At 43.4% G+C, this 24,455-nt stretch overlaps 1 protein-coding gene across 1 annotated transcript in view; it reads left to right on the forward strand.

Moving 5' to 3' along the window:
* Positions 1-24,455, forward strand: part of LOC144790818 (E3 ubiquitin-protein ligase TRIM17-like) — a 537,715-nt gene that overhangs the window by 118,521 nt on the left and 394,739 nt on the right. Inside the window, exon 5 of the mRNA XM_078665494.1 lies at positions 8,276-8,298. Coding sequence (XP_078521620.1) covers positions 8,276-8,298 — 23 coding nt within the window. The remainder of the gene's footprint in view (positions 1-8,275; positions 8,299-24,455) is intronic.

Genomic DNA, 24,455 nt, shown 5'->3' on the forward strand with positions numbered 1-24,455 from the left:
AAATAAAAACAATCGGTGTTTATACAAGACACTCCCTCTTGTGACTACGTGCCCCATCCCTAGAAGCATTAAGGCTGGAGTGATGTTAAATGTAACCCCTAAAATAATGGCTAAAAAATGTTCAATGTCATGTAGGAACAAATTCAATTTAACTCAACTGAAAAAAATATGTTCTATGGCAGCATTTATTCCCCCACAACGAAAACATTTACCGTCATAATAATCACCCCACTTTTGCATACGTGCTGGTGTATAATACAATCTGAATAAAGTTTTAAAAAATTGTACTTTTAAGTTTGCTGACAGAAGAACTTCCTTTGATCTTTCAAGTGCATCTTCAATTGATACGTCGGATTCAATTTCTCCCAGTATCAATGACCATTGTGAGTTGTGCTTCTCCAAATCATCCTTTTTACACGAAATCAGGATTTTATACATCACTCCTATTTTGCTCTGTGATTTAATAGCATCGATCAAAGGATTAGAGATCAATTTTAATTTCCTTTTTAACAAAAAATCCCGTACTTGAAGAAATTTGAAAAGCTGTGACTGTGGTAAATTGTATACCTTTGAAAAAAATCCACAGAAACCTGTGTTATGGGGAGCACTATTCACTCGGTCACAGTAACGTGATTCGTTTTTTGGGGATATGTCTTCATTTGTTGAATAATGGAGAGTTGTTTGAAGAACTCAGACTGTCGCATTTATTGATGAAAAAGAAGAATAAAATCTACTTTGAAGAAAGGAAATACGATCACCGTTTGATGAGCATTTACTTTCTTGTTTGTGAAGGTTTTCAGTCTGATCAATAAGACTGTGGATACATTAAGTTTGAACTTTTGATGAATCATAAGGCTGTTAAATTTATGATGTTTGAGTTGGACTGAATATATGGATGCAAAATAAGAAAAAACGAATCACGTTACTGTGACCGAGTGAATAGTGCTCCCCATAACACAGGTTTCTGTGGATTTTTTTCATTTGTACTAACTTGACTAGGGGCCAGTCAAGATATGGGTCAGCACCAGATATAATTAGTTGACATTTAAGCTAAATTGATAAAAATAGGAGTGCATATCGCTTAATATTGTTGTGAAATTGTATACCTTTACCAGATCTCCAAACTGTTTGATAAGTCCCCCCTCGTCATATAAATCTCCTAACTGACATATTCCTATATCTCCCCAACCCCTCGCAGCCCTATCACCAAAAATAGATGGGAGCAATTTCGTCGCATTCGTAGGAGTGTAGTAGGAAAGAGCTCCTAGGTCAATTAATTTGCGTACTTTCCTCCATGTTTTTATCGCTGCATCCAAAATCTTAAACCTGGTCGTTCTTCAATTTCCCGAAATAAGCTACGATTAGCTTCAATTCCTAAAACTAAGTGAAAAATGGAGCTGGTAGTTGTTATATTGCCCTCATCCGCTCCACACAATAATACAGCCATTTTTTGTAGAAAACAAACATAATAATACAGGACAAAGTCAGGTACTGCTAAGCCACCCCTTGCAGCTGGGAGTGACATAAATCTCATGGCTCTACAAGGTTTCCCAGGGGCCCATAAGAATTTGGAGCAAAGTGCCTGTAACTTCTGCAATTGGGATGGCGAAATTTCTAGCGGTATTGCTCTAAATAAGTATAATACCCGCGGTAAAATATTCATTTTTAAAATATTTGCTCGCCCAATCAAAGTAAAATGCAACCTCCCCCATCTCTCCATGGAGTCTGCAATATTACTACATAATGATCCCCAATTTGCATCTACTACTGCCGCCATTGAGGCCCTAATCTTCACACCCAAATATGTAGCTTCAGACACAACTCTTGGGTCATTTAATTCCACAGTGTCAGTGCATAGAAGCTGCGTCTTAGTAACATTCAACTTGCATCCCGACATCTGACCAAATTTCCCAGCCAACCGTTCAATCTCCAATATTGCAGTAGCCGGGACCTCCGATGTGATCGCAATATCATCTGCATATGTGAATACTGTATACGGGATTCTACGTACCACAAAAGGCTTAATTAACTGACTTCTGGAGAGCATTGCTATAAAAGGGTCAATATATAAAGCGAAAAGTAAAGGAGAACAGGGGCACCCCTGTCTCGTGCCTCTAGTAATCCGCACTATTTCTGAGGTTGAACCCATTATCGCTATTCTCCCTACAGGTGAAGCATATAGAACTTGCAATGCTGTCATGAAGCCTTTCTGAAATGCCACGTTTTCCATTAATGACCATAAGTACTGCCATTCTACACGGTCAAACGCTTTTTCTGCGTCCAGCAAAATCAGCCTCAGTTTTCGCCTCTCTACCTCTGCTATGTCAATCAAGGTAATTACTTTATTAAGTTGTGACACCGTTCCCAGGCCGGGTATGAAGCCGTGTTGATCTTGAGATACCAGGGAGGATATTACTTTGGAAAGACTGTTGGCTAAAAAATTTTAATATATTTTTCAATCACAATTTAGGAGTGAAATAGGGCAGTATGAGCCAGGTAGCTCCGCATCTTTGCCCTTTTTGCTAAAAACTACAATTGTAGCTTCATCCCACGACTTTGGTGCTGACCCAGTTTGAGCCGCCCTAAACATAGCCAACATCATCTCTTTCAAATGGTCAAAAAAAGTTTATATATCTCTCAAGGTAGCCGGTCAGGGCCGGCTGCCTTCCCCATCGCCAACATTTTCACTGCATTTGTTAATTCTTCCAACGTTATCAGGGCATCCAACATATCCACCGCCTCTGAATCTAATTTGAGGAGCTCCCCGAACAAAGTCGGTATTATTTCCACAAGCCCCCCTTGTTGGCTAGTATAAAGATTAGTGTAGAATTGTTGAAAAATGGCTAAGATCTCTTTTGGGTCAGACCTTAAAACCCCTGCATTGTCTTTTATTGCAACAATATTTCGACTAGCTTCGTTCATACGCAATTTAAGGGCTAAGCATCTTCCAACTGATTCCCCATATTCATGACATAGTTTCCTCTGGGTCAGATACTTTCTTGCAATCTCCTTATCCCAAACCCCCATTATTTTGGCCCTTTTTCTGGTGACCTCATCCTCTAAATTGGCCATATTGCCCCGATTAGCAATACCCTGCGCCAATTTCTCTTCAGCCTTCTGCAACTCAAAATAATACCTCTCCATCTCTTTTAAATTTTTTTGGCCGACGTAGCCCAAAGCTTAAAACCTCCCCCCGAAACAAGCTTTAAAGGTATCCCAAACAATACTAATGCTAGCTGAATCCCTGTTATCATCAAAAAATTCCTTTAGCCACCCGGACATATGTTCTATAAAATTATCATTCACACACAACTTCCAGTCAAAGGAGAATTTTTTAAGTGTTCCCATTTCCCCCCAACCAGAAAGTATTAATACGATAGGAGAATGATAAGATGCAATTTTGGGGTAAATCTGCATTCCCAAAAGAAAATAGTCCAACCGCACTTTCTTTTTAAGGGGAAAGGAATAAAAGGTATATCCGGGGTCTGCTGAAAATAGTGTACTCCATACATCTCCCAGGCCATGGTCCTTTAACATATTAGACAGAGCTTTAAACACCTGTGGTTTTCGGCCTTTATAATATTTTGGCCCTCCCACAAAATCATAACAAGTTAGATTAATGTTCATGTCGCCGCAAATAATTAAAGGGGTGGGCCATGTTGCAAGCTCTATATGCGTTCTTCAAGGCTTGCTGGCTCATTTAAATTAGACCCATAGATATTACATAAAGTAAAGGTTCTAAGCCGCACAACACATTCAACTATAGCCCATCGGCCAAATTTATCTGCTAATGTTCGATGAGCAATAAACATGTTAGTTTTTGCTAAAATGGCCACCCCCCGAGTCGTTACTGATTGTTGCGAAGAGACAAGAACAGAAAATCCCAACTCTGCAAACAAATGGTGTTTACTCCATGGCAAGTCTCTTGAATGCAGACAACGTCCGGATGAATATAGCGCAGCTCAGCGGCTACCCTCTTTCTTTTATTGATAATATTTAAACCAGAAACATTTAGAGAACATAAGCGAATATCTCTAGATGCCATCACACCCCAAGTCGGATTTCCCAATGAGATTGCACAAAGCTAAACAGTACCTTTGCCCCACAAGGAAATTTTTGTTGCATTTGATGCTTTTTTGTTAACTCTCTTTTTTTAGCTGAAACTGTGGATTTTTCCCCCACTTTTACCCCACCACAGAGACCTCCCTTACCTCCCCTACCTCCCAGATACCCAAAAACCCAGCCCCCCTCCCCCATCCTTCCCTTTAACAAGGCTTTGGGACTTATGGTCCTATAGATGCCGACTGGCAGCTTCCCTACCCTTACCCACAAGCCTTCAACAAAACTATCCTCATTCTTATAAAGGAGAACTGAATCTATGAACAAATAATGATCATCAACCATAAAATCTTATCTCCAGACATTAGGAAGTAAAAGAAAGGACAAGAGAGAGTACCAAGTTTGACAAACAACATTACATAAATTGTATAGTCCTGGTTCAGATTTCAATCAATTGACCAATTGACAGGTGCTTTACTAGATAATAATCAAAAATTCTTTAGCAGGTCCAGCTGTAGTAAAAAATTGTGTGCGTTCCTGATGTATTATCTTCAATTTTGCGGGGTTAATTAAATAAACTTGCGCCCCTTTAGCCTGAAGCGTTGTGAATAATTGGCGAAGCTGCCAACGGTTTTCCATAGTATATCTACAGAAATCAGGTCTAACGAAGAACTCAAAACCTGGGCCAGTTCTCCGCTTGTCTGGGCGAGCCAGTTTAAAAACATCCTCGCGGGCCAAAACACTATTGAAAGAAATTAGCAGTGCCCTGGGTCTGTCCATGTTTTGTCCACCCGACCCACCAGCAAATTGACCTGTGCGTGCTCAAATATTGAAAGGGAAACAATGCGCTCTTTCAATTTCCCTGTCCCAATCCCATTTACTTATTTCTGGAAAAGCGTTCCTAAATAAGTCCACTATAAATTTACGAGCATCTTGACCCTCTTTTCCTTCTGGTACTTGTAGAGCCCTCAAGTTGTTTCTGTGTGCTCTGTTTTCAAAGTCCGCTAACTTCCATTGCGTATCCTCCCTTATTGCCAGAAATGACTCTGTCGCCCGACTACATCTTCTAGATTTGAAATGCGTTTCTCAGCCTCATTAAACCTAGATGCAAAGTCCGCCTGTGATTTTGCTAATCTGTGAACCGAGCTCTGTAGTTTGCGACAAAGAGTTTGAACCCTCTGGCTTTCTTCCCTTGTCTCATCGTGCAGGGAAATTATAGATTCATAAATCAATGCTAATGATACACCCCCTTCCGATACCTCGGGGGAACCATCCTGGGATTGATGCTAGGTGCCATGTTCACGCTTATTGTCTGTCTTTTTTTCTAAATTTTTAAGTACTGTAGATGGACTATCTTCAATTATATCCACCGAATCATCCAAGCAAATACTGCTACAGGGGCTACCCCCCTCCATACTCATATGCTGAGCGTATTGTGAAACTAAGTCCTCACAGGATAAAGGTAGGTAGTGATTGTTCCGACAAGGAATAAAATTCTCCAGATTCTGCATCCTGTTGTGTATTTTGATCTCCCCCCCCCCGCCTCCAGGTATCTGGGATTCATTAACATCAGAGTGTGCAGCATCACAAATTTGTTGTTTAAGTTGAGTATCTAAGTTGATGATTGTAGGTGGGGAAGAATTTACAGCAATCATCCCAGCCAGTTTTGAGCTTACCGAACCTTTTGCAGCATTTGAAGCTTTGTTACCATATAAACTGTTGTCTGCTACCGCTGATACATCCATTCCTGCATTTATACCAGTTAAGGTAGCTAGTTCTATCTCCGTACTAGACAGGTTTTTGCCCCCTTTGGGTTTGTCCTTTACAGCCGCAAAGATTGCCGGTATAATTTTATTTTTTCCCACTCCCCCTGTTTTTACTTTTGCATTGTCCTGGGGACCTTTTAGATTTTTGATATTTGCTTGCGGGGGTGGGGGGGGGGGGGTAGCCACATTTCGGCTCACCTCTGGGAGGGCTCCATTCTCCCCTTGCTCCTCCAGTATTCGCGCCTTCCCCCTTGCTCCTTTAGGCGGCATGACTCCTAGGCGCTCCTCGGCTCAAGTCCCTTATTACTTCTCTCAGGCGAGAATGAAGAGCCGAGAGGGCGGTTAGAACGTTCAGGGCGGTCAGAGACTTCACCCCTCCGCAGCTGCAACCCGCTCCTACCGCGCCATATCACTGCCCAGCTGCACCGCCTGTTTTCAAACTCTCCGCAGCAATACGCTCCACAGCGTCCTCCACCGCCGACCGCAGCCAGCAATGCTGTCGCCTCCACCGATACCACGATGACTTTCACTGGTAAGTGCTTGCGAAGAGATTACCCTCCGAACCCGCTAATCTTCCTCTCTCGCGTCTGCGCTTTCCTCCCTTAGTCGTAGATTGGCTTGTAGGTGAAGCAGGGAGCGGTCAGCCTACACGTCCTCTCACGTGGGCGCCATCTTGCCTCGGGACATTTTCAATATATTTATTAAACCAACATTATTTTTGTTTTAAATACTTGTGCTGCAATGATTAATAGACAGAAGCAGATAGAACTATATCTACTACATACACTTTTGGTGCTCCTAATCACTTTTACCATTGTGCTAAAAATGTCTATATATGAAGGCATATAAAACAAGGTAGTAATCGAGCGTACTTATACTATGCAAACCCTACCCTAAGTCTACCTAGAGTGTGTGTAGGTGTGGAGCCATGCATACCCCCAAGGGATGATCCAACCCCATTACCTGATGGGAGAGACTGAAGGACCTCCTCTTGGTCACAAATTGGACACCCCTCACAAAAAGTCAGACCGCTGCGTCGTGAAGTATCAGCATGCAGGGACCTTCATTGTCAGCTGAAGTGCCTCCTTTCCTAAACGATCGGGATGCTCATCTTTTATAAAAGCATCCTTGCAATGTGCGTATAGATTAGTGATGTTATGGATGTGTAGATAGCCTTACGCCCCATGGATGAAGCTAGAGATTACATTTGTAAATAGTGTGAGAAGAAACCTTGTACTTGATGTTCAGGGCATTGTGAACATGTTGTGTGAAGCTAGATGTGTAAACAAGTTAAGTTTCAGGGACACTAGTCCAACATTGTCACAAACGCAAATATAGGTCACTGCTGAAAAATAGGACATTGTAAGAAATAAGCTGCTTCACTACATGGGCCTAACTCAGAAATATAACAGTGCTTCCAGGGCCATGACGCTGTGGCGGGGAGCAACATAGAGTTGGTGTCTCTGCATCCTTCAAACAGCTGGACAAATAAATTACCTACATGTGACCCTAAATCAGTTGCACACTTCTCAGTGGGGCCACCATCTTTGTTCATGTGACATACCCCCAACCGAGCAGTGTTGATAAGGAAAGCAAGCCCATATGACACCAGTGTGGCAGGGATGCAGTGGTTATGTGTTCCATCAGTCAAGTGTACGTAATGAGGGCTCTAGCCATAACCATCTCCTGACAAAAAGGGTGTGAGCTGTGTCGGCCCTTGGACTAGGGTCTGACATGGAGTACCTGCACAAGGGGGTTCAGTGATACCCAATGTGCTCTTTTGGTGCACTGATAGTAAAGATCAGCGTATAATTTGATGGAGCTCTTTGCCACCTTTTGGGTGCTTTGAACTCTCTAGATTCAATTGCCCCACTATGAAAAGCAACATAATTTTATGTTCATGTTCTGAGGGAACATGTGCCACTGGAACCTTAAAGGTATACGTTTTTTTGGGCTGGAAACCGCAACATTATTGTTCACATCTCACAAGTAAACAGCAGAACAAAACACCTTAACTCAAAGCAAAATAACAACACAACTAAAATGAAAACAGGGCACAACAAAACAGACAACCCAACAACCACAGCACAACACAGCAACAATACAATCTAATAATCTGGTATGAGAACACAACACAAAAACAACACTACACCTCACTAGCACAACAAATTCAGCACAACAAATATGCTCAAACATTCTTATCACACATCCACTCATCTGCTTTCATAATCTTGTGTTGAAGGTGCTTGCTCACCTCTGACATGTAACAGAGCCAGCTAAATATGTTTTCTGATATGAGTCCATGGATCTGTACCCCATTCAATTCTAATTTATGCTGATCACAGACTTTCATACCAAGAGGTGGTGCTGAACAGAGAAACTGATATTAATCTATTTATTGTTTCTCTCTCTCTCCCCTCTGTGCCTCTTCCCCCCATTTCTATTTCTAGGACATGTGGAGCATCATGAGCAGGTAGCGTTTAACTCTCTGGTCCTATCTTGCCACAGGAAACTTGTGAGTAAATGTCATGCTTAAACACACTCGGCACGGTATTGATCACACACATTTGATTATTTCCCTCCAGGCCGGCACACAATAGCTCTCTCTCTCTTCTCTCTCTCTTTCTCTCTCTCTCTCTCTCTCTCTCTCTCTCTCTCTCGATGCCTCTCTCTCTCTCTCTCTCTCTTGATCTATGCCTCTCTCTTTCTCTCGATCTATGCCTCTCTCTCTCTCTCTCTCTCTCTCTCGATCTATGCCTCTCTCTCTCTCTCTCTCGATCTATGCCTCTCTCTCTCTCTCTCGTCCCATCTCTCTCGATCTATGCCTCTCTCTCTCTCTCATCCCATCTCTCTCGATCTATGCCTCTCTCTCTCTCTCGCGTCCCATCTCTCTCGATCTATGCCTCTCTCTCTCTCTCTCGCGTCCCATCTCTCTCGATCTATGCCTCTCTCTCTCTCTCTCTCTCTATCTCTCGCGTCCCATCTCTCTCGATCTATGCTTCTCTCTCTCTCTCGCGTCCCATCTCTCTCGATCTATGCCTCTCTCTCTCTCTCTCTCTCGCGTCCCATCTCTCTCGATCTATGCCTCTCTCTCTCTCTCTCTCTCTCTCTCTCTCTCTCTCTCTCTCTTGCGTCCCATCTCTCTCGATCTATGCCTCTCTCTCTCTCTCTCTCTCTCTCTCTCTCGCGTCCCATCTCTCTCGATCTATGCCTCTCTCTCTCTCTCTCTCTATCTCGCGTCCCATCTCTCTCGATCTATGCCTCTCTCTCTCTCTCTCTCTCGCGTCCCATCTCTCTCGATCTATGCCTCTCTCTCTCTCTCTCTCTCGCGTCCCATCTCTCTCGATCTATGCCTCTCTCTCTCTCTCTCTCTCTCTCGTGTCCCATCTCTCTTGATCTATGCCTCTCTATTGTTTACCATATTAAACCTTTTCTATAGAGCCCAGTTAAATCATTGTTCCTATGCACATACGGGAATGGAGCGCGCTTTATTCATTATAAACAGCTGTCCAAAATTGAACCCATTATGAGCGAAACAAAGCAGAGGCCTGTAGTGTCGTGGTGCAGGAACAGACGACACTAACACACAGTAGGTAATTTGGTGGGAGCTTTATTGTACGCACGTCTGCCTGCTTCTTTTCCCTACTCCTGACTACCCATCTTAGCTCCCCCTGTTCCGCCTCCTTGCTCTCCTCCCTCCTTTACCCTTGCTGTGCCGGTCCTAATGCCCAGCGCAGTTTACAACATTACATCTCCCCCTTCTTAAACAACTTGAACCACATGGGAAGTGTCTGTCCATATCAAAATAGATAACAGAAAAGGAAACAACATAGTTACAATTCTTCAATGAGACAAACGGGTCTTCGATGGAGTCGAGCTACCTCCTGAGCTACCTCCTTAGTCAATGGCTCCCCTTCACTAGGAGGGGTGGCATGCTGGTGCTCATTTCCCATCACAGGTACGTTCCCCTGCTCTGCACGTTCAGGCACAGCCAACGCTTCTCTGACAGTGGGGGTGCCTTTCTGGAAATGTGCCACATTCCTTGTGATTCTCTTGTCCTCTGACGCAGCTGTGATCATAGTCCCTTTCTGTTTTGTCACCAACAGCAGGCAGGCATGATATTGACTGTTTGCTTTCTTTTGTTGGTCTTGTTGTACCAGCACCCAGTCACCTTCCTGAATAGATGCCACTTGAACATCACACTTTGAAAAAATACATTCAGCAAGCAGAACTTTCACAGTGGCCATAAATCTTTCTACCATCCCATTAGCCTGTGGCCACAGGGGAGTGATCTTCCTATATCTGAAATTGAGGTGATTGGCAAATGCGGCGAAGTCTTGTCCATTGAATGGTGGGCCATTGTCTGTTTTCACTACCTTCGGTATACCCCTTGCTGCAAAAACTTAATCCAACACGGTTATAGTGGTGGCAGCTTTGGTTGATGATATGAGGTGTGCAATCGGAAAACGTGAATATTCATCCATTACAACCAGGATGTATTTGCCAGATTGTAGCTGGCCAAAGAAGTTGACTGTGACATGTTGTCAGACGCCTTCTGGCAATTCCTACATTTGTAGGGGTGCAGGTTGCCCTTAGTGTCAGCTAGTAAGTCAAGAGGAGCTGTCTTTCAGTGTGAGTTCAACCATCTGATCAAGTGTAGAGAAGCAGACCCGCTCACGTAGTTCTCTTTTCGTGGCTACAATACTTCTGTGCCCTTCATGCGCCAAGTTGATAACTCCTTGGTGCAGTGGTTTCGGAATGATGATTTGTTTGTCTCGTAACAAAAGACCATCTGAAGTAATGGACAATTCATCCTTCACATGTCTTAAAGAGGTAAGTTCACGACTGTCAATTTGTTTGCTCTGTCCGAGGTGCTCCAGGTATCTCCATCTGTTTGTCTGGATGCGGTGTTTCACATTTTGTAAGGTGGCATCCTCCTTGGTGCCTTCAAGGATGGCCTCCAGAGGAACTGCTGGTGGTTTTGCGTGAGCCACTACAAAATGGATGTATTCCTCTGCTAAAAACGGGTTTGATTTGGAAGTGGATTTTGAATGTCTCAACATATAGTCAGCTGGGTTTGCAGCTTTCCCAGGTTTGTGGATAATGGTATAGGTATACTCTTGAAGACGGATGCCCCAACTTTCTATTCTGGGTGGCATTTTTACTCTGGGATTTTCAAAGATAGTTAGTAGGGCCTGATGGTCTGTGATGAGCGTAAAGTGTTTTCTATAGATGAAGATGTCGAAATGTTCACACGCCCAAACTACCGCCAAGCTTTCCCTCTCGGGCTGGGAGTATACTCTCTCTGTGTCTGTTAGGCTCCATCTGGCATAGGCTATGATGTATCGTTGATCACCCTCTCTGTCATACTGAGCCAATATACCTCTCAGACCCACGGGACTCGCATCCACAGTGATTTCAGTTTTCTGCCGAGGGTTAAAATACGCGAGGTTGTAAGCAGACTCAACTGAAGCTTTTATAGCATGAAATGCTTGATCACATCTTGTAGTCCATTAAAATGGATGGCCTTGTTTGGTCAGTTTTCTCAGAGGGTAGCTTAGAGTGGCGTAATCCTTGATATAACAAGTACAGTAGCTTGCCATGCCTAAAATGAAAGCATATCCCGAGCTTCTCGAGGCTGAGGGGTATCATTCAACGCAGCAATCTTTTCAGGATTAGGTCTCATGCCAGCTCCTGAGAAAATATGTCCAAAGAACTTTAATGTGCATTTGTGGAATTCGCATTTGTCTTTGTTTAATGTGAGGTTAGCATTCAAAAGAGCATGACAAACCTGGTCTAGCGCCATGTCGTGTTCTTGTATTGTTGCTCCATAGACGAGAATGTCATCACTGTAGTTTAGAGTGTTGGGAATGTTGTGAATTACTCTTCTGATTGCCTCTTGAAAAATCGCAGACGAGACCCCAAAGCTGAGTTGTTTGTATCTGAACAGGCCTTGTTGGGTCGAGAATGTGGAGATATATCTACATTTTTTGTGAAGTTCAAGCTGGGGAGAAAAGCATAAAACTAATCAACAGAGCTGTTGAAAATCATAAATGTACAAAACGCACCAGAAAGTAAATTATCTTTTTTTTTTCTTGCTCCTGTTGAGCCCTTTATAATGAATGATTTTCGTTTCCCCCCCCAAAAAACAAAAAAAATATAAAACCGTTCAAAAAAGACAAAAAAAAGTTTAAAAAAAGTAAAAAAAATAACAAAATATAAAACAACAAAAATAATTTTAAAAAAAGTTCTTTTCAGAACTACCTCCCATTTATAAAAAATTGCTAGAATGTTTAGCACTCTGGCAACCTCTATTTCTTTTGATTCGCTTCCCGGTTCGCTACCCGGTTCGCGTACCGGAAGCGAAACAGAAAAAAATAAATTAAAAAAAAGGAAGAGTGAGTATACGGGAAGGAAACAGAGAGTAATGTTAAAAGAAAGACAGCTAGAGGGAGTAACACAGAGATACTGTTTAATAGATCTATTTACCAAAGAAAAGATGTAAGAGGGTATAATTGAGAAAAACAAAATGGATAAGGAAGTGAAAGAAAAAAAGGAGAGTAGAAGAATAATAAACAAGAGTTTCTTGGAGAATGTGAGTGAATGTTCAAATTAAGAAGAAAAACAGTAAAGGATGTAGAATGAGAGGTAGGGATAGAACCGGACTAAAAGAACAACCCGGAGGGAAAGTGTTAAGAAAACAGTGAGCGAAAGTAAATAGGAATAAAACAAGATGTATGACAGTGACTAAGGTTAAAACATGTGGAATAACAGAGAGAGAAAACAGAAAGCAGAAAAGAAGAAGTGACAGAAAAGGAATAATTGAAACAGCAAAGAAATGTAAATAACATAGAGTGCTGAACTACAGGGAGAAAGCATAATGAACAAGTAGTGAAAGAGTGATGAGTCCGAGACAGTGAGAGTAATAGAGACGGACTGAGTGAACAGGTGTGGTAAATAAATAAATAATTACCGGTACTATTTTTCTATGCATTAACTGAAAAAGGATAGCTCAATAAATAAGAGGCAGAATCCGTGGTATCTGAGTCATACGGGCTTTAATTAGATGGCTCGAGCCAATGGACCATCGGGTTCCATCACCTGCTAAGGTTCAGGAAGGGACAGGACACAAGGAAAGGGGGAATGGCAGCTGCCCCATCTCATTAACATCATACAGTATATATAGTAAAACAGTACAATTGCATTGAATACAGTAGGCGTAACAAGTGACAAACAGAAGATAAGAACATATGAGCGTGAAAAGAAGGCGTGCACAGGGCGTGCACGGAGACATGTGATGTAAACGTCACAGAAATGTCATAAATGGGTGGATACATGGAGGGGGCTACCTGGGCAGCTGGAACCTTTAACCTACTGGTGCGCGCAAACGGGTCATGACGTGTAACTGGGGAGAACTGGGGGCTCTGACTCCTAGCACTAGAAGAGGAGACTAAAGTCTGGGATGTCAGAACGACCTGTACCTATAGCATATCTGATATCTCGTGTTTGGAGTACATGTTGCTTGAATCTAAAAGTCATCAGGGCGAAGGCTACTTGTCACTAAGGCTAGTGCATGCATATATTTCTTCATGTATTGCGGGTGCTATGAATCTTCTTATGGGTATTAATTCAGTAATTCTCTTGCCTGGAGACAGGAAGACTAGACTATAGATGAAGATGTTTATGCAGTTCGTTAGCTAGGAATGTGAAGCCGGGGAGCTGAACTGATAACTGTAGGCATAACATATCCTTGGCAGGCAGGCCGGGCCGAGCCGGGCACCGCGTTGCTTGGCAGGAAGTGAGTGAAGGGTCAGGGATGCGGGCGTGGCTGCATCTCTCCTCGGAGCGGTTCAGGAGACTTGAGGCTCGAATCTGGTGTCCGGGCCCTGTGAGGCCTAGAAACGGGTACAATTCGATGATTTAACGTGCACAATGTAAAGACGTTGGCAACATAGGCCTAGAAGCCTAATTCACGTTGCTTTACGGGGACTGGATAACTGACATACTAACGTGGGACGCAACTATAACTGCGTCTTTATTCTGTCATAGGGGAAAATATGCATAGCGATCATGCACATATAACATATGATGGGGAACACGTAGGGACACATAACAGGGCAAAATTCGATTTTCCTCATTCCCTCCTTGTTCCCTACGTTCCCTTCAGGAAACATCAATATTCATAATACCATCTATCTGTTCATACAGCATCATTTGCTCGTCTTTTATCTTTTGGGAATGGGATCGTGGACGTGGAATACAAGATGTAGCGCACAAGCCGCAAATCGCAGGGCCACACTGTAAACAGAGACAACAACTAAATATGATCATTACTACTACTCCTAGGAATGACAATACTTTCCATCCCCACGCAGATATTATACTCCAGAGCCAACCGGACCATGTCCAGGTGCCTGGATTTTGGTGTAGCTGATGGGCTATTTTATGAAGTCTAGTTATTGCTGAATACACAGACGGTGCGTTATTAGGAATGAAAACGCAACAACTGGATCCGATGACTCTACAAGCTCCGCCCCTATCGGCCAGTATGACGTCAAGAACAAGGCGGTTCTGAAGAACAACAAATCTCATAGCAGACTGCTCTTCTGTTAGGTTACCTAGGGCGGAAGTAGTCTCATTCACTACTGCTTCAAGGGTTCTGGTTAACCTGCGTATTAATTTACTATTCTGGACAGGACCTATGAAGAAGAAGAAACCTTTATTGAAATCTGTATACTGTTCTAATGCAGTTTCAGTCTGATCGACAATTGGGGACTCAATCTCCCTTCTATGTCTGACGTGTACTAGATGTGTATTTCTGTAATAATCGGATGGGGCTAGGAAAACTGGTGGCAGTAGGAAGGCAATGTAACATGTTCCATCCCAATCTAGGGGCAGACGTACATATGTGGTCTGACCACATATAAAATAAGAATGACGTGAGGCTTTGAAAGTAGATTTCCCACTGTCACTATACTCGATCACAGTAGTACAATCACTGTGTCCTGAACCATTCTTTCTAACACATAATTCGCCTTTCACTGGTAGAACTGTTATAGAAGGCAAATCTGGAGTAGTCTCGGACTGAACATTCAAAACCATGAAGTTGGAGGAGAAATTACCTAGATCATATACTTCATTTTCTAGATCTAACCCTGTCCTATGGGAAAGACCTTCCTTGTCTGGGAAACATGTCTTATTCAGAAGGGACTTATCGTCTAAGGATGATATTAACATAAACCATGCTCCACACGAACCATTGTGTGAAAACGGATAGGGAAAGAGTGGCAGAACTCCCTTCGGTGTCTGGTAAGGGGGGAGTCGACCACACACCCAACAATTAGTGGCATTGCTGGTCTGGTGTGAATAGTGTAACATACGAATAAAAGTATTGTTGCGCATTGCAAGTCGGTAGGATAACTCGTGAGGGGGTAGTTCACTAAAAGTGTGCTCTACTGTATCATTAGAGGAAAAATGTACATGCGAACCAAGAGGAGGAAAAAATATATGTAGCACATAACTTATACATGTGATCGTAAGACTCAGAAATAACATAAACAATAATGTAACAACACATCTGCTTCGCAGACTTTTACAGTATCTTTTTTTCTTGGAGTTTCGTCTATCTCTCTCACTATGTGGGTCTATCTCATACATGTCAGGAACCTGTCTAACCGCTTCACCCGAGAGGGACTTAAACAATTAAACGCTGTCTGACTTACTAGACCTCAATTTAAGTTTATACTCCTGCTGCGGAGTTTTCTCTAACAGGGGAAGTTTAGAGTCAGTATCGGGGCAGTCCTTGAAAAAAGTCTTTGGACGCAGTCCATGGAAACGCTTGATGTGACTGGAGTGAAGCCAACCCTTCCTGCCTTCCAGCTTCACGGCAGTCCTTGTGGTCATCAGAACAAGTTTCGGCTCCTTCCAGCGGGGCTCCAGGGGGCTTGAACGATCGAAATTCCTAACGAGGACCAAATCGCCTGGAACGACCTCGTGCGGTTTCACCTGGGTGTTGTCTGGAAAGGCAGCCGCGACCTGTGAACGACAAGAGAGTAGTGCAGACATCAAGGAAGCTAGGTAATCTGTCAGCATATTACTGTCAACATCGGTGATTTTACGTGGCATAGGTCTACCCCACAGGTTTGGGGGACGACCAAACACTACTTCGTAAGGTGACAAACCCGATCGTGAGTGAGCGACCATTCTCATATAGAAGAGGGCAACCGGCAGGGCTACCATCCAATCTACACCTTTTTCGGCACAGACCTTCGCTATTCGTATTTTCAGAGTTTGATTATGTCTCTCGACGAGGCCAGCTGCCTCGGGATGTCGTACGCAATGGAATTTCCACTGGTACCCTAACAGAAGTGATACCTGTTTCATGAGTTCGGACGAGAATGGCTGTCCGTTATCTGAATACACGACCCTGGGCAAACCATAGCGTGGGAAGAGCTCACGTACCAACTGCCTGGCAGTGGTCGCGGCAGTGTAATCTGGGACTGGATATGCTTCTGTCCATCTGGACAAGGCGCATACAACTACGAGAACATACTTGAAGCCTCGACATCGGTCCATCTGGATATAATCCATCTGGAGGACTTCAAAAGGGTGGTCAGGAGGATGGAATCCACCTTGTTCCACGGGGACACCTTTACCTGGATTGAACTGACAACAGATCATGCAGGTACGCACTTTCTGCTTCGCTGCTGCTCGTAAATGCTTGTTAAACCAGAGGTTCTGGATGCTGTCTAACATGGCTTTTTCTCCTAAATGTGCTGGACTATGTGCTGTGTTAATAATGACTTGAACCATAGAGTCGGGGAGAAACCATGTGGCTTTTCCCTTCGTCAACCATCCCTGATCTGTCTGGACCCCTCCTTGTTCAGACCATTTCTTGATTTCGTCTGGGGTAGCATGTGTCTGTATGTCTAGTACGTCTTGTGTAGGGTCCTTAACTGTCATACAAGTCGTCTGAACTGGAACAACTGTCTTTGTCGTGTTGACTGGAACGTTTGGAGTCTGAGCTGTAAGCTTGGCTGTTCGATCTGCTAGATCGTTACCCTGGGAAATGGTGTCAGTGGCTTTCGTATGTGCTTTGCACTTGATAATGGCTATAGCTGTCGGTAAATGTATTGCTTCTAAAAGAGCTTGAATGAGGGGGCCATGCTGAATCTTGGCTCCATGAGAGGTCATGAAACCTCTTTCTTGCCAAAGGACTCCAAAGTCGTGAACGACTCCGAATGCATAACGTGAATCTGTATATATGTTTACTTTTAGGTTCTTGGCTCGTATACAGGCTTGGGTCAGAGCGATGAGCTCTGCTGCTTGAGCAGACAGGGTGTCAATACGATGTGTTTCTATAACTTCAGTTTCAGTAGTCACTGCATATGCAGCTACTAACTCTCCAGTACTTGTTCTCATACATGAACCATCCACATAAAGTGTCAGGTCTGGATCAGGTAATACAATGTCCGTCAAGTCTTGTCTTGGCTTTGTCATGGTGTTAATAACTTCCACACAGTCATGTGTGGCAGGATTTGAGGTAATCGAGGGTAACAGTGTAGCAGGATTTAATATGTTGCAGCGTCTGATTTCTATGTGTGGCTGGAACAGTGTCAGTTCATATCCTGTTAATCGTGCAATTGTCAAGTGCTGAGTCTGTGTTCGGTTTAAAAGAACTTCCACAGAGTGTGGAACCTGTACTGTCAGGGAGTGTCCTAACACTATGGAATCACTTTGTCTAATAGCTAGAGCTGTGGCTGCAACTGATTTGAGGCACGCAGGCAGAGCCTGGGCTACTGGATCTAATGTGCTAGAAAAATAAGCACAAGGCTTGTGTTGTCCTGCTTGGTCTTGTGTGAGAACAGATAATGCTGTACCATCACGTTCAGTGACAAAAAGTGTAAAAGGTTTACTATAGTTTGGTGTCGCTAACACAGGTGCATTACATAAAGCTTTCTTTAACTCATTGAAAACAAGTGTATGTTCCTGGGTCCAAGGGAGGACAGTCGATGTCGCTGCCTCCTGTGTTGTTAACTGTATCAGTGGCTTGGCTAGATATGCGTACTGAGGGATCCATTGTCTGCAGTAAGAAGTGAGGCCGATAAAAGCTCGTACCTCCTTCTGTGTCTTGGGCTGTGGAAGATGTGCTATTAACTGGATACGGTCAGGTGTCAACTGTCTACCCCACTTGGATAGCAAGTGTCCAAGGTATACCACTTGCTGGACACAGAATTGCAGTTTCGATGGGGACACCTTGTGCCCCATCTCTGCCAGGAAATACAAGACTGTCAGTGACGCTCGTTCGCAGTCGTGTTCTGTACGGGCTGTGATCAATAGATCATCAACATACTGGAGCAGGGCAGTGTCAGTTGGCATGTGAATACTGTCTAGTTGTCTTTTAAGTGCTTGACTGTAAATACTAGGACTTTCTGTGAAACCTTGAGGTGCACGTGTGAATTTATAGCTTCTTCCATTTAAACAGAATCCGAAAAGGAACTGGCTGTCTGGATGAATGGGGACACTAAAGAAAGCGTTCTTGAGATCAATGACAGTAAAGAACGTAGCTTCAGAATCAATGGCAGTCAATAGGGAAGAAATATCTGGAACCACTGGGTACTGGGGTATGATACATTTATTAAGTTCTCGAAGGTCAATCACTAATCGATAAACTGGAGGTGCATTTGGGTCAGTACGTTTAAGAATCGGAATGATAGGAGAATTACATACATTGGAGTCAGTTTCTACAACCACTCCTTGAGCGATGAGCTCGTCAATAATTTTCGATAAGGCTGCTACAGCCTCAGGTGGCAACTTATATTGTCGAATTCGAGGTAATACAACTCCTTGTTTCAGGGTGACACGATATGGTGTAATGTGCATACAACCTACATCAGTTGGACCTTGCGCCCATAAATGCTGTGGTACATTCAATAATCTTGGATCAAAATCTCTTAACACATAATGTCCTTTAAAATCACGTAAAAACAATCTCACTCCTTCCGGAGAACAACAGATTACTGCACCCAATTCTTTCAATGTTTTAATACCAAGTAAATTTTCTGGACATGATTTCGTAAGTAACAAATCTGTAGTACGGGACAATGGACCAACTTCTAGGGAAACTGGTTTCGATATTTCATTAACAATAGGCTTTCCTGAAAATCCCAGGGAAACATTTCTTGAGCCTGAGAGTGGAGCCCCTGGAACCTCGTCATGACTGATGGTAGTCCTACTTGCCCCTGTATCAATCAGAAATTTTCTGTCTTTCCCTAATACTTGACTGTGTACATAGGGACCCTCTTGATCTACAGGAACCTCAATGAGAGGCAAGCCAACCTCCCTCTCTAGGCTGTTTCATGAATACTGCTGATATTCTGGGTAATCTGACGGTGCGTACTGGTACATCTGTTGTGTAACGTGTTGTGTGGCAGCTATAGGCTGCGGTACTGTAACTGTCTGTTGTGCGTTCTGCGGTGGTTGCGTATTCTGCGGAACATGTTCCTGTCTAGGAGGACGCGGTCTCTCTTTCGTCTTACCAGTAGCTATGTTGTGTTTCAGAACTGCACATTCGTTTATATAATGACCTGGCTGTTTACAGTAATTGCATGTCCCTTTAACGGGAGCTGCAAAATGACTAGTTTGATTCGTACCCCTCTTTTGACTATCTGCTGGAACAGACTGTGCAACTAGTACTTTCATTTTCGTGTCTTTCATACGTCTCCTTTCGTGTTCTTGCTCTTCCCTGATTCGATTCTGGTGATACTGTAACATCTGTAGCATTTGGGACGGGGTATTAGCTTGCCAGGTACTCTCGACCTTTAATACTCGATTTTTAACTTGTGGTAAAGAATTCTCAACTAGTTTGGTAACAAAAAGATGTGGATACGACTCACTACTTGTTTTCAAACCGCTATTAATAATGAAACATTTCTCAAATCTGGAATAAAAATCACTAGTGTCTTCGTCTTGTTTCTGTTTACAGGCTGAGATGGCATCCCAGTCTTCCTTTTTCGTGGCTAGTAATCTTGGCAAGACTTGTATTAACAGTTCGGGCAACTCTTTGGCTTTATCCCCGAGACCAGTACCTGGAACTCGTGTGTTATCTTCGTTCTCTAACGCTGTCCAGTCAATCTTTTTCTCTCCCACCTCCCATTCTTTTTCTTTGAGTTTTTCATATATGCCCGTAGGCAACAGGACCTTTAACATTTTGATGATATCGGGATACGTGTATTCTCCCATACGGAGCATGTCTTTTAATTCACGGTGGAACCCTGCAGGATCTTTATCGTGACAGGGCACTAACTTTTTCATTTCTAGTAGTTCTATTTTCGTTATAGGAGTGTAAACAAATACTCGTTCGAGCTCACCCCCCGTTCCCTTAACAGGATGCACTTCTCGCAAGGGATTCTGTCTATCTATGTAGAATGTCTTTCCTACTGGGGGTGGAACAGGAACAAAATGTGGAGTCAGGAACGTTCTGTATTTATGGCGTTGTTCTAAAATGACGCTAATCAAATCGGTACCTAGACCTTTCCATCTGTTTAGGAGTAACTCGTTCAATACATTATATAAAGGACCTGGATCAGAATGCTGATCCTCGTACAGTGTAATGAGATGCTGGATCATGTACATGCCCACCAGTCGCTGTTCGCCTGGCGGAAGCTTCAGAAACATTTGGGCCACTATTTCGTCTGGAAACATGCTAGAATCACTAGTCCATCGAACTGCTGATCGGGCTAGTTCCTGTTCATGCATGGTACTAAGCTCACTGTAACCTATTCGTAGTTTCAGAACTTTATCGGTAGCCTGGAATAAATGTTCAAGAGAACACTGTTCTGGTACAGGAGGAAGAAATGTTTTCTTGTATTCTAGGCATGTGTGTCTGTCAAAAGGTCTCGTCCTACCTACATACGCTATTCTGTTTGGATTCTCGGAGTCTACTTCTTTGTCTGAAGTGTCATTCTCTTTCTCGGCTACTCTCCTTGCTTTCTCCCTCTCGTGTATGCTTATAATTTCTTTACGAATCTTTCTGTACATGGTTTCTATACTATTATGTGTCTTGTGTTTTCCGTCTGCTATATTGTCGCTCCATCTTATCAGGACCTTCATCTCGTCTTTGTCTTTATCAGGATGATCCTGTTCTCTTATTAAACAATTTATTAAAAATTGCAAAATCATGCCTTGAGTCTCGACTTTCCTGTGTACCATAGCTTCGTGAATACTTTCTGGTTTCTCCCCTGTTCGGATGAAATGATATATTCTGTCTAAATGGTCTTTCATATCTGATATGGTAATCAAAAAGTTTGCAACTCGTCGTAAACGTACGGAATATAATATCATGTGATCTTCGCCTGGCACTGGATCATATCTACAATCAGTAAGGTACCTTTTGAGGGCTTCGTACGTAGCCACCTTTGGCGTGCGCTGTAATGCTGCGTCTCTGAGCGTCAGTCGTTTTGTTTGAGGCGGGGTGATAGGAATACCTCCCCCTGCTCCTCCTGAACTAGAATCGTCAATTAATACTGAATGTGCAGCTGCTGGTAATGTAACTGGTAAAGTAGGAGTACGTAATGTGGGTTGGTCCTGGGGTACTGGCACATTAACAGGATTCCCGGGACCAACAGCTGGAGGCACAGTAATTACATTATTAACAGGGGGTTGAACTTGAACAGGCGGAGTAGGATTCGTGTTAGCATATTCTGGGACAGTGTCATCTAAATAGGAAGAAAGGAAGATTTCAGCTGCGGTCGGTTTATGACGTAGCTTAGTCGGGACCAATGGTGGCGGTAAATTACAGGGTGTTTCCGGGGTCGCCTTCGGCAAACCCTCGGCGAGAAGAGGATACATACCTTTAATAAGGGCATTTCTTTGTCTGTCTGATTGTTCTGCTCTAACTCGTTCACCTTCTTCTAGTAATTCCCTTTCTTGGGCTTTTTCTGAGGATTCCCTACTTAGTTCTGCTTTTCTGAATTCCTTTTCTGTTCTTTTATGCGATTCTTTACGCCACAATTCTATGGCATCTTTCTGGGATTGTCTGGCTTTCTTTTTCCATAATGCTTCCTCTACTCTCATGATGCACTCGGCATCCCAAGTTCCTGAAACAGGCCATCTATATTTCTCTTCGAGATCCTTGGTGTAGTCCACCCATAAATCTAGATACAATATGGCATCTAAGCCATGCTTATGATACATGAAATGTCCAGGACTGTCCCTAGGAGGGACAGGAACTGATTCTTCGAGTAACCCTTTTCTGGTTTTTATCTGACGTAACTAAGAAAACAGCGGCATATTTGAACTTGACCACAATACACAATGAACACAGTAATAAATAGCAAACAATCACTCATACCACGACATCAAAAACACATTAATAACAGTTCAAACAGGTGCTACCTAATACATTGAAAACACAATACTTCGAAAACATAATACTGGAACTTCTCGAGAAACTATACCAGAGAACAGACTTACTAGAATTACTGGATGCACTGTTAAAACAGTACAGAACATACCGGTCTCCTAAAGAGACACGTCATACCGTATTCACCTAGGTGAACACGTCGGACCGGATCTGTGTACCCAAACCCGTCGGACCGGGGACAAATTAATGAACCCGTCTAGATACGTTCCCAGCAACGGTACTCACCGGGAAGCAAAACTGAAGGCCTCTGACTGGACTGGACTGCTACGACGTCTGGTTACTGCTACGGACTACGCATGCGCCTCGGGCTTCGGAAACAGGTGGGCCTCCGGATACCTCGGACCTTGCTCTCTCGGCTTGGGCTCTGGTCGGGACGATCCGCCTTCCTCACCGCCTCGTCTGGATGCCGGACCGCAGTCTCCGTCTCCTCCGTGGGCCTGAGGGAGACTCGAAGCAGAAATATCTGCACATGCACAGTAGGGGTCCGTAACGGCTATAGAAGGGTCAGGGGGCCTGCGTTACATCGCCGGCGCGTGGGGAAGGGGCTCGTCCCTGTTCGGGCGCCATTTATGTGGTAAATAACTAAATAATTACCGGTACTATTTTTCTTCTATGCATTAACTGAAAAAGGATAGCTCAATAAATAAGAGGCAGAATCCGTGGTATCTGAGTCATACGGGCTTTAATTAGATGGCTCGAGCCAATGGACCATCGGGGTCCATCACCTGCTAAGGTTCAGGAAGGGACAGGACACAAGGAAAGGGGGAATGGCAGCTGCCCCATCTCATTAACATCATACAGTATATATAGTAAAACAGTACAATTGCATTGAATACAGTAGGCGTAACAAGTGACAAACAGAAGATAAGAACATATGAGCGTGAAAAGAAGGCGTGCACAGGGCGTGCACGGAGACATGTGATGTAAACGTCACAGAAATGTCATAAATGGGTGGATACATGGAGGGGGCTACCTGGGCAGCTGGAACCTTTAACCTACTGGTGCGCGCAAACGGGTCATGACGTGTAACTGGGGAGAACTGGGGGCTCTGACTCCTAGCACTAGAAGAGGAGACTAAAGTCTGGGATGTCAGAACGACCTGTACCTATAGCATATCTGATATCTCGTGTTTGGAGTACATGTTGCTTGAATCTAAAAGTCATCAGGGCGAAGGCTACTTGTCACTAAGGCTAGTGCATGCATATATTTCTTCATGTATTGCGGGTGCTATGAATCTTCTTATGGGTATTAATTCAGTAATTCTCTTGCCTGGAGACAGGAAGACTAGACTATAGATGAAGATGTGTATGCGGTTCGTTAGCTAGGAATGTGAAGCCGGGGAGCTGAACTGATAACTGTAGGCATAACATATCCTTGGCAGGCAGGCCGGGCCGAGCCGGGCACCGCGTTGCTTGGCAGGAAGTGAGTGAAGGGTCAGGGATGCGGGCGGGGCTGCATCTCTCCTCGGAGCGGTTCAGGAGACTTGAGGCTCGAATCTGGTGTCCGGGCCCTGTGAGGCCTAGAAACGGGTACAATTCGATGATTTAACGTGCACAATGTAAAGACGTTGGCAACATAGGCCTAGAAGCCTAATTCACGTTGCTTTACGGGGACTGGATAACTGACATACTAACGTGGGACGCAACTATAACTGCGTCTTTATTCGGTCATAGGGGAAAATATGCATAGCGATCATGCACATATAACATATGATGGGGAACACGTAGGGACACATAACAGGGCAAAATTCGATTTTCCTCACAGGAGTGAGGAACTTTGAGAACAGAGGGACTGAAAAAAGGAGTGGAAGGAGTAGAGTAAGTAAGTAATAGAAAAAGTAATGAGGGAAGTAGCAAAGGCAGGAAACTGAGGGTTAAAGAAATAAAGCAGTGGAACTAATAGAAGTTAAATGTGATAGAGATGTAACGGAAAGAGTACAAAACACTTACATTATAATTGTCGTTAACTTAGTCACTTGTTATTTTTATACTTTCAATCTGTGAAAGAAAGAACAAAAATTTGAAAAATATTAAAACATGTATTTAAAAATTAGAAAAGACAAGGGAAAAGATTCAAAATCATCCAATTTTACAAAGAAATAAAGTTAGAGATAAACATGCAGAAAGAAAGAGAAAGAAAGGGTGATAGACAGACAGAGACAAAAAGAAATTGTAATAGAGTAAATTACTAAGAGAAAAAAAAGGAAG

The sequence above is a fragment of the Lissotriton helveticus genome, chromosome 11, assembly GCF_964261635.1.
Source record: "Lissotriton helveticus chromosome 11, aLisHel1.1, whole genome shotgun sequence".
Classification (NCBI taxonomy): Eukaryota; Metazoa; Chordata; class Amphibia; order Caudata; family Salamandridae; genus Lissotriton; species Lissotriton helveticus.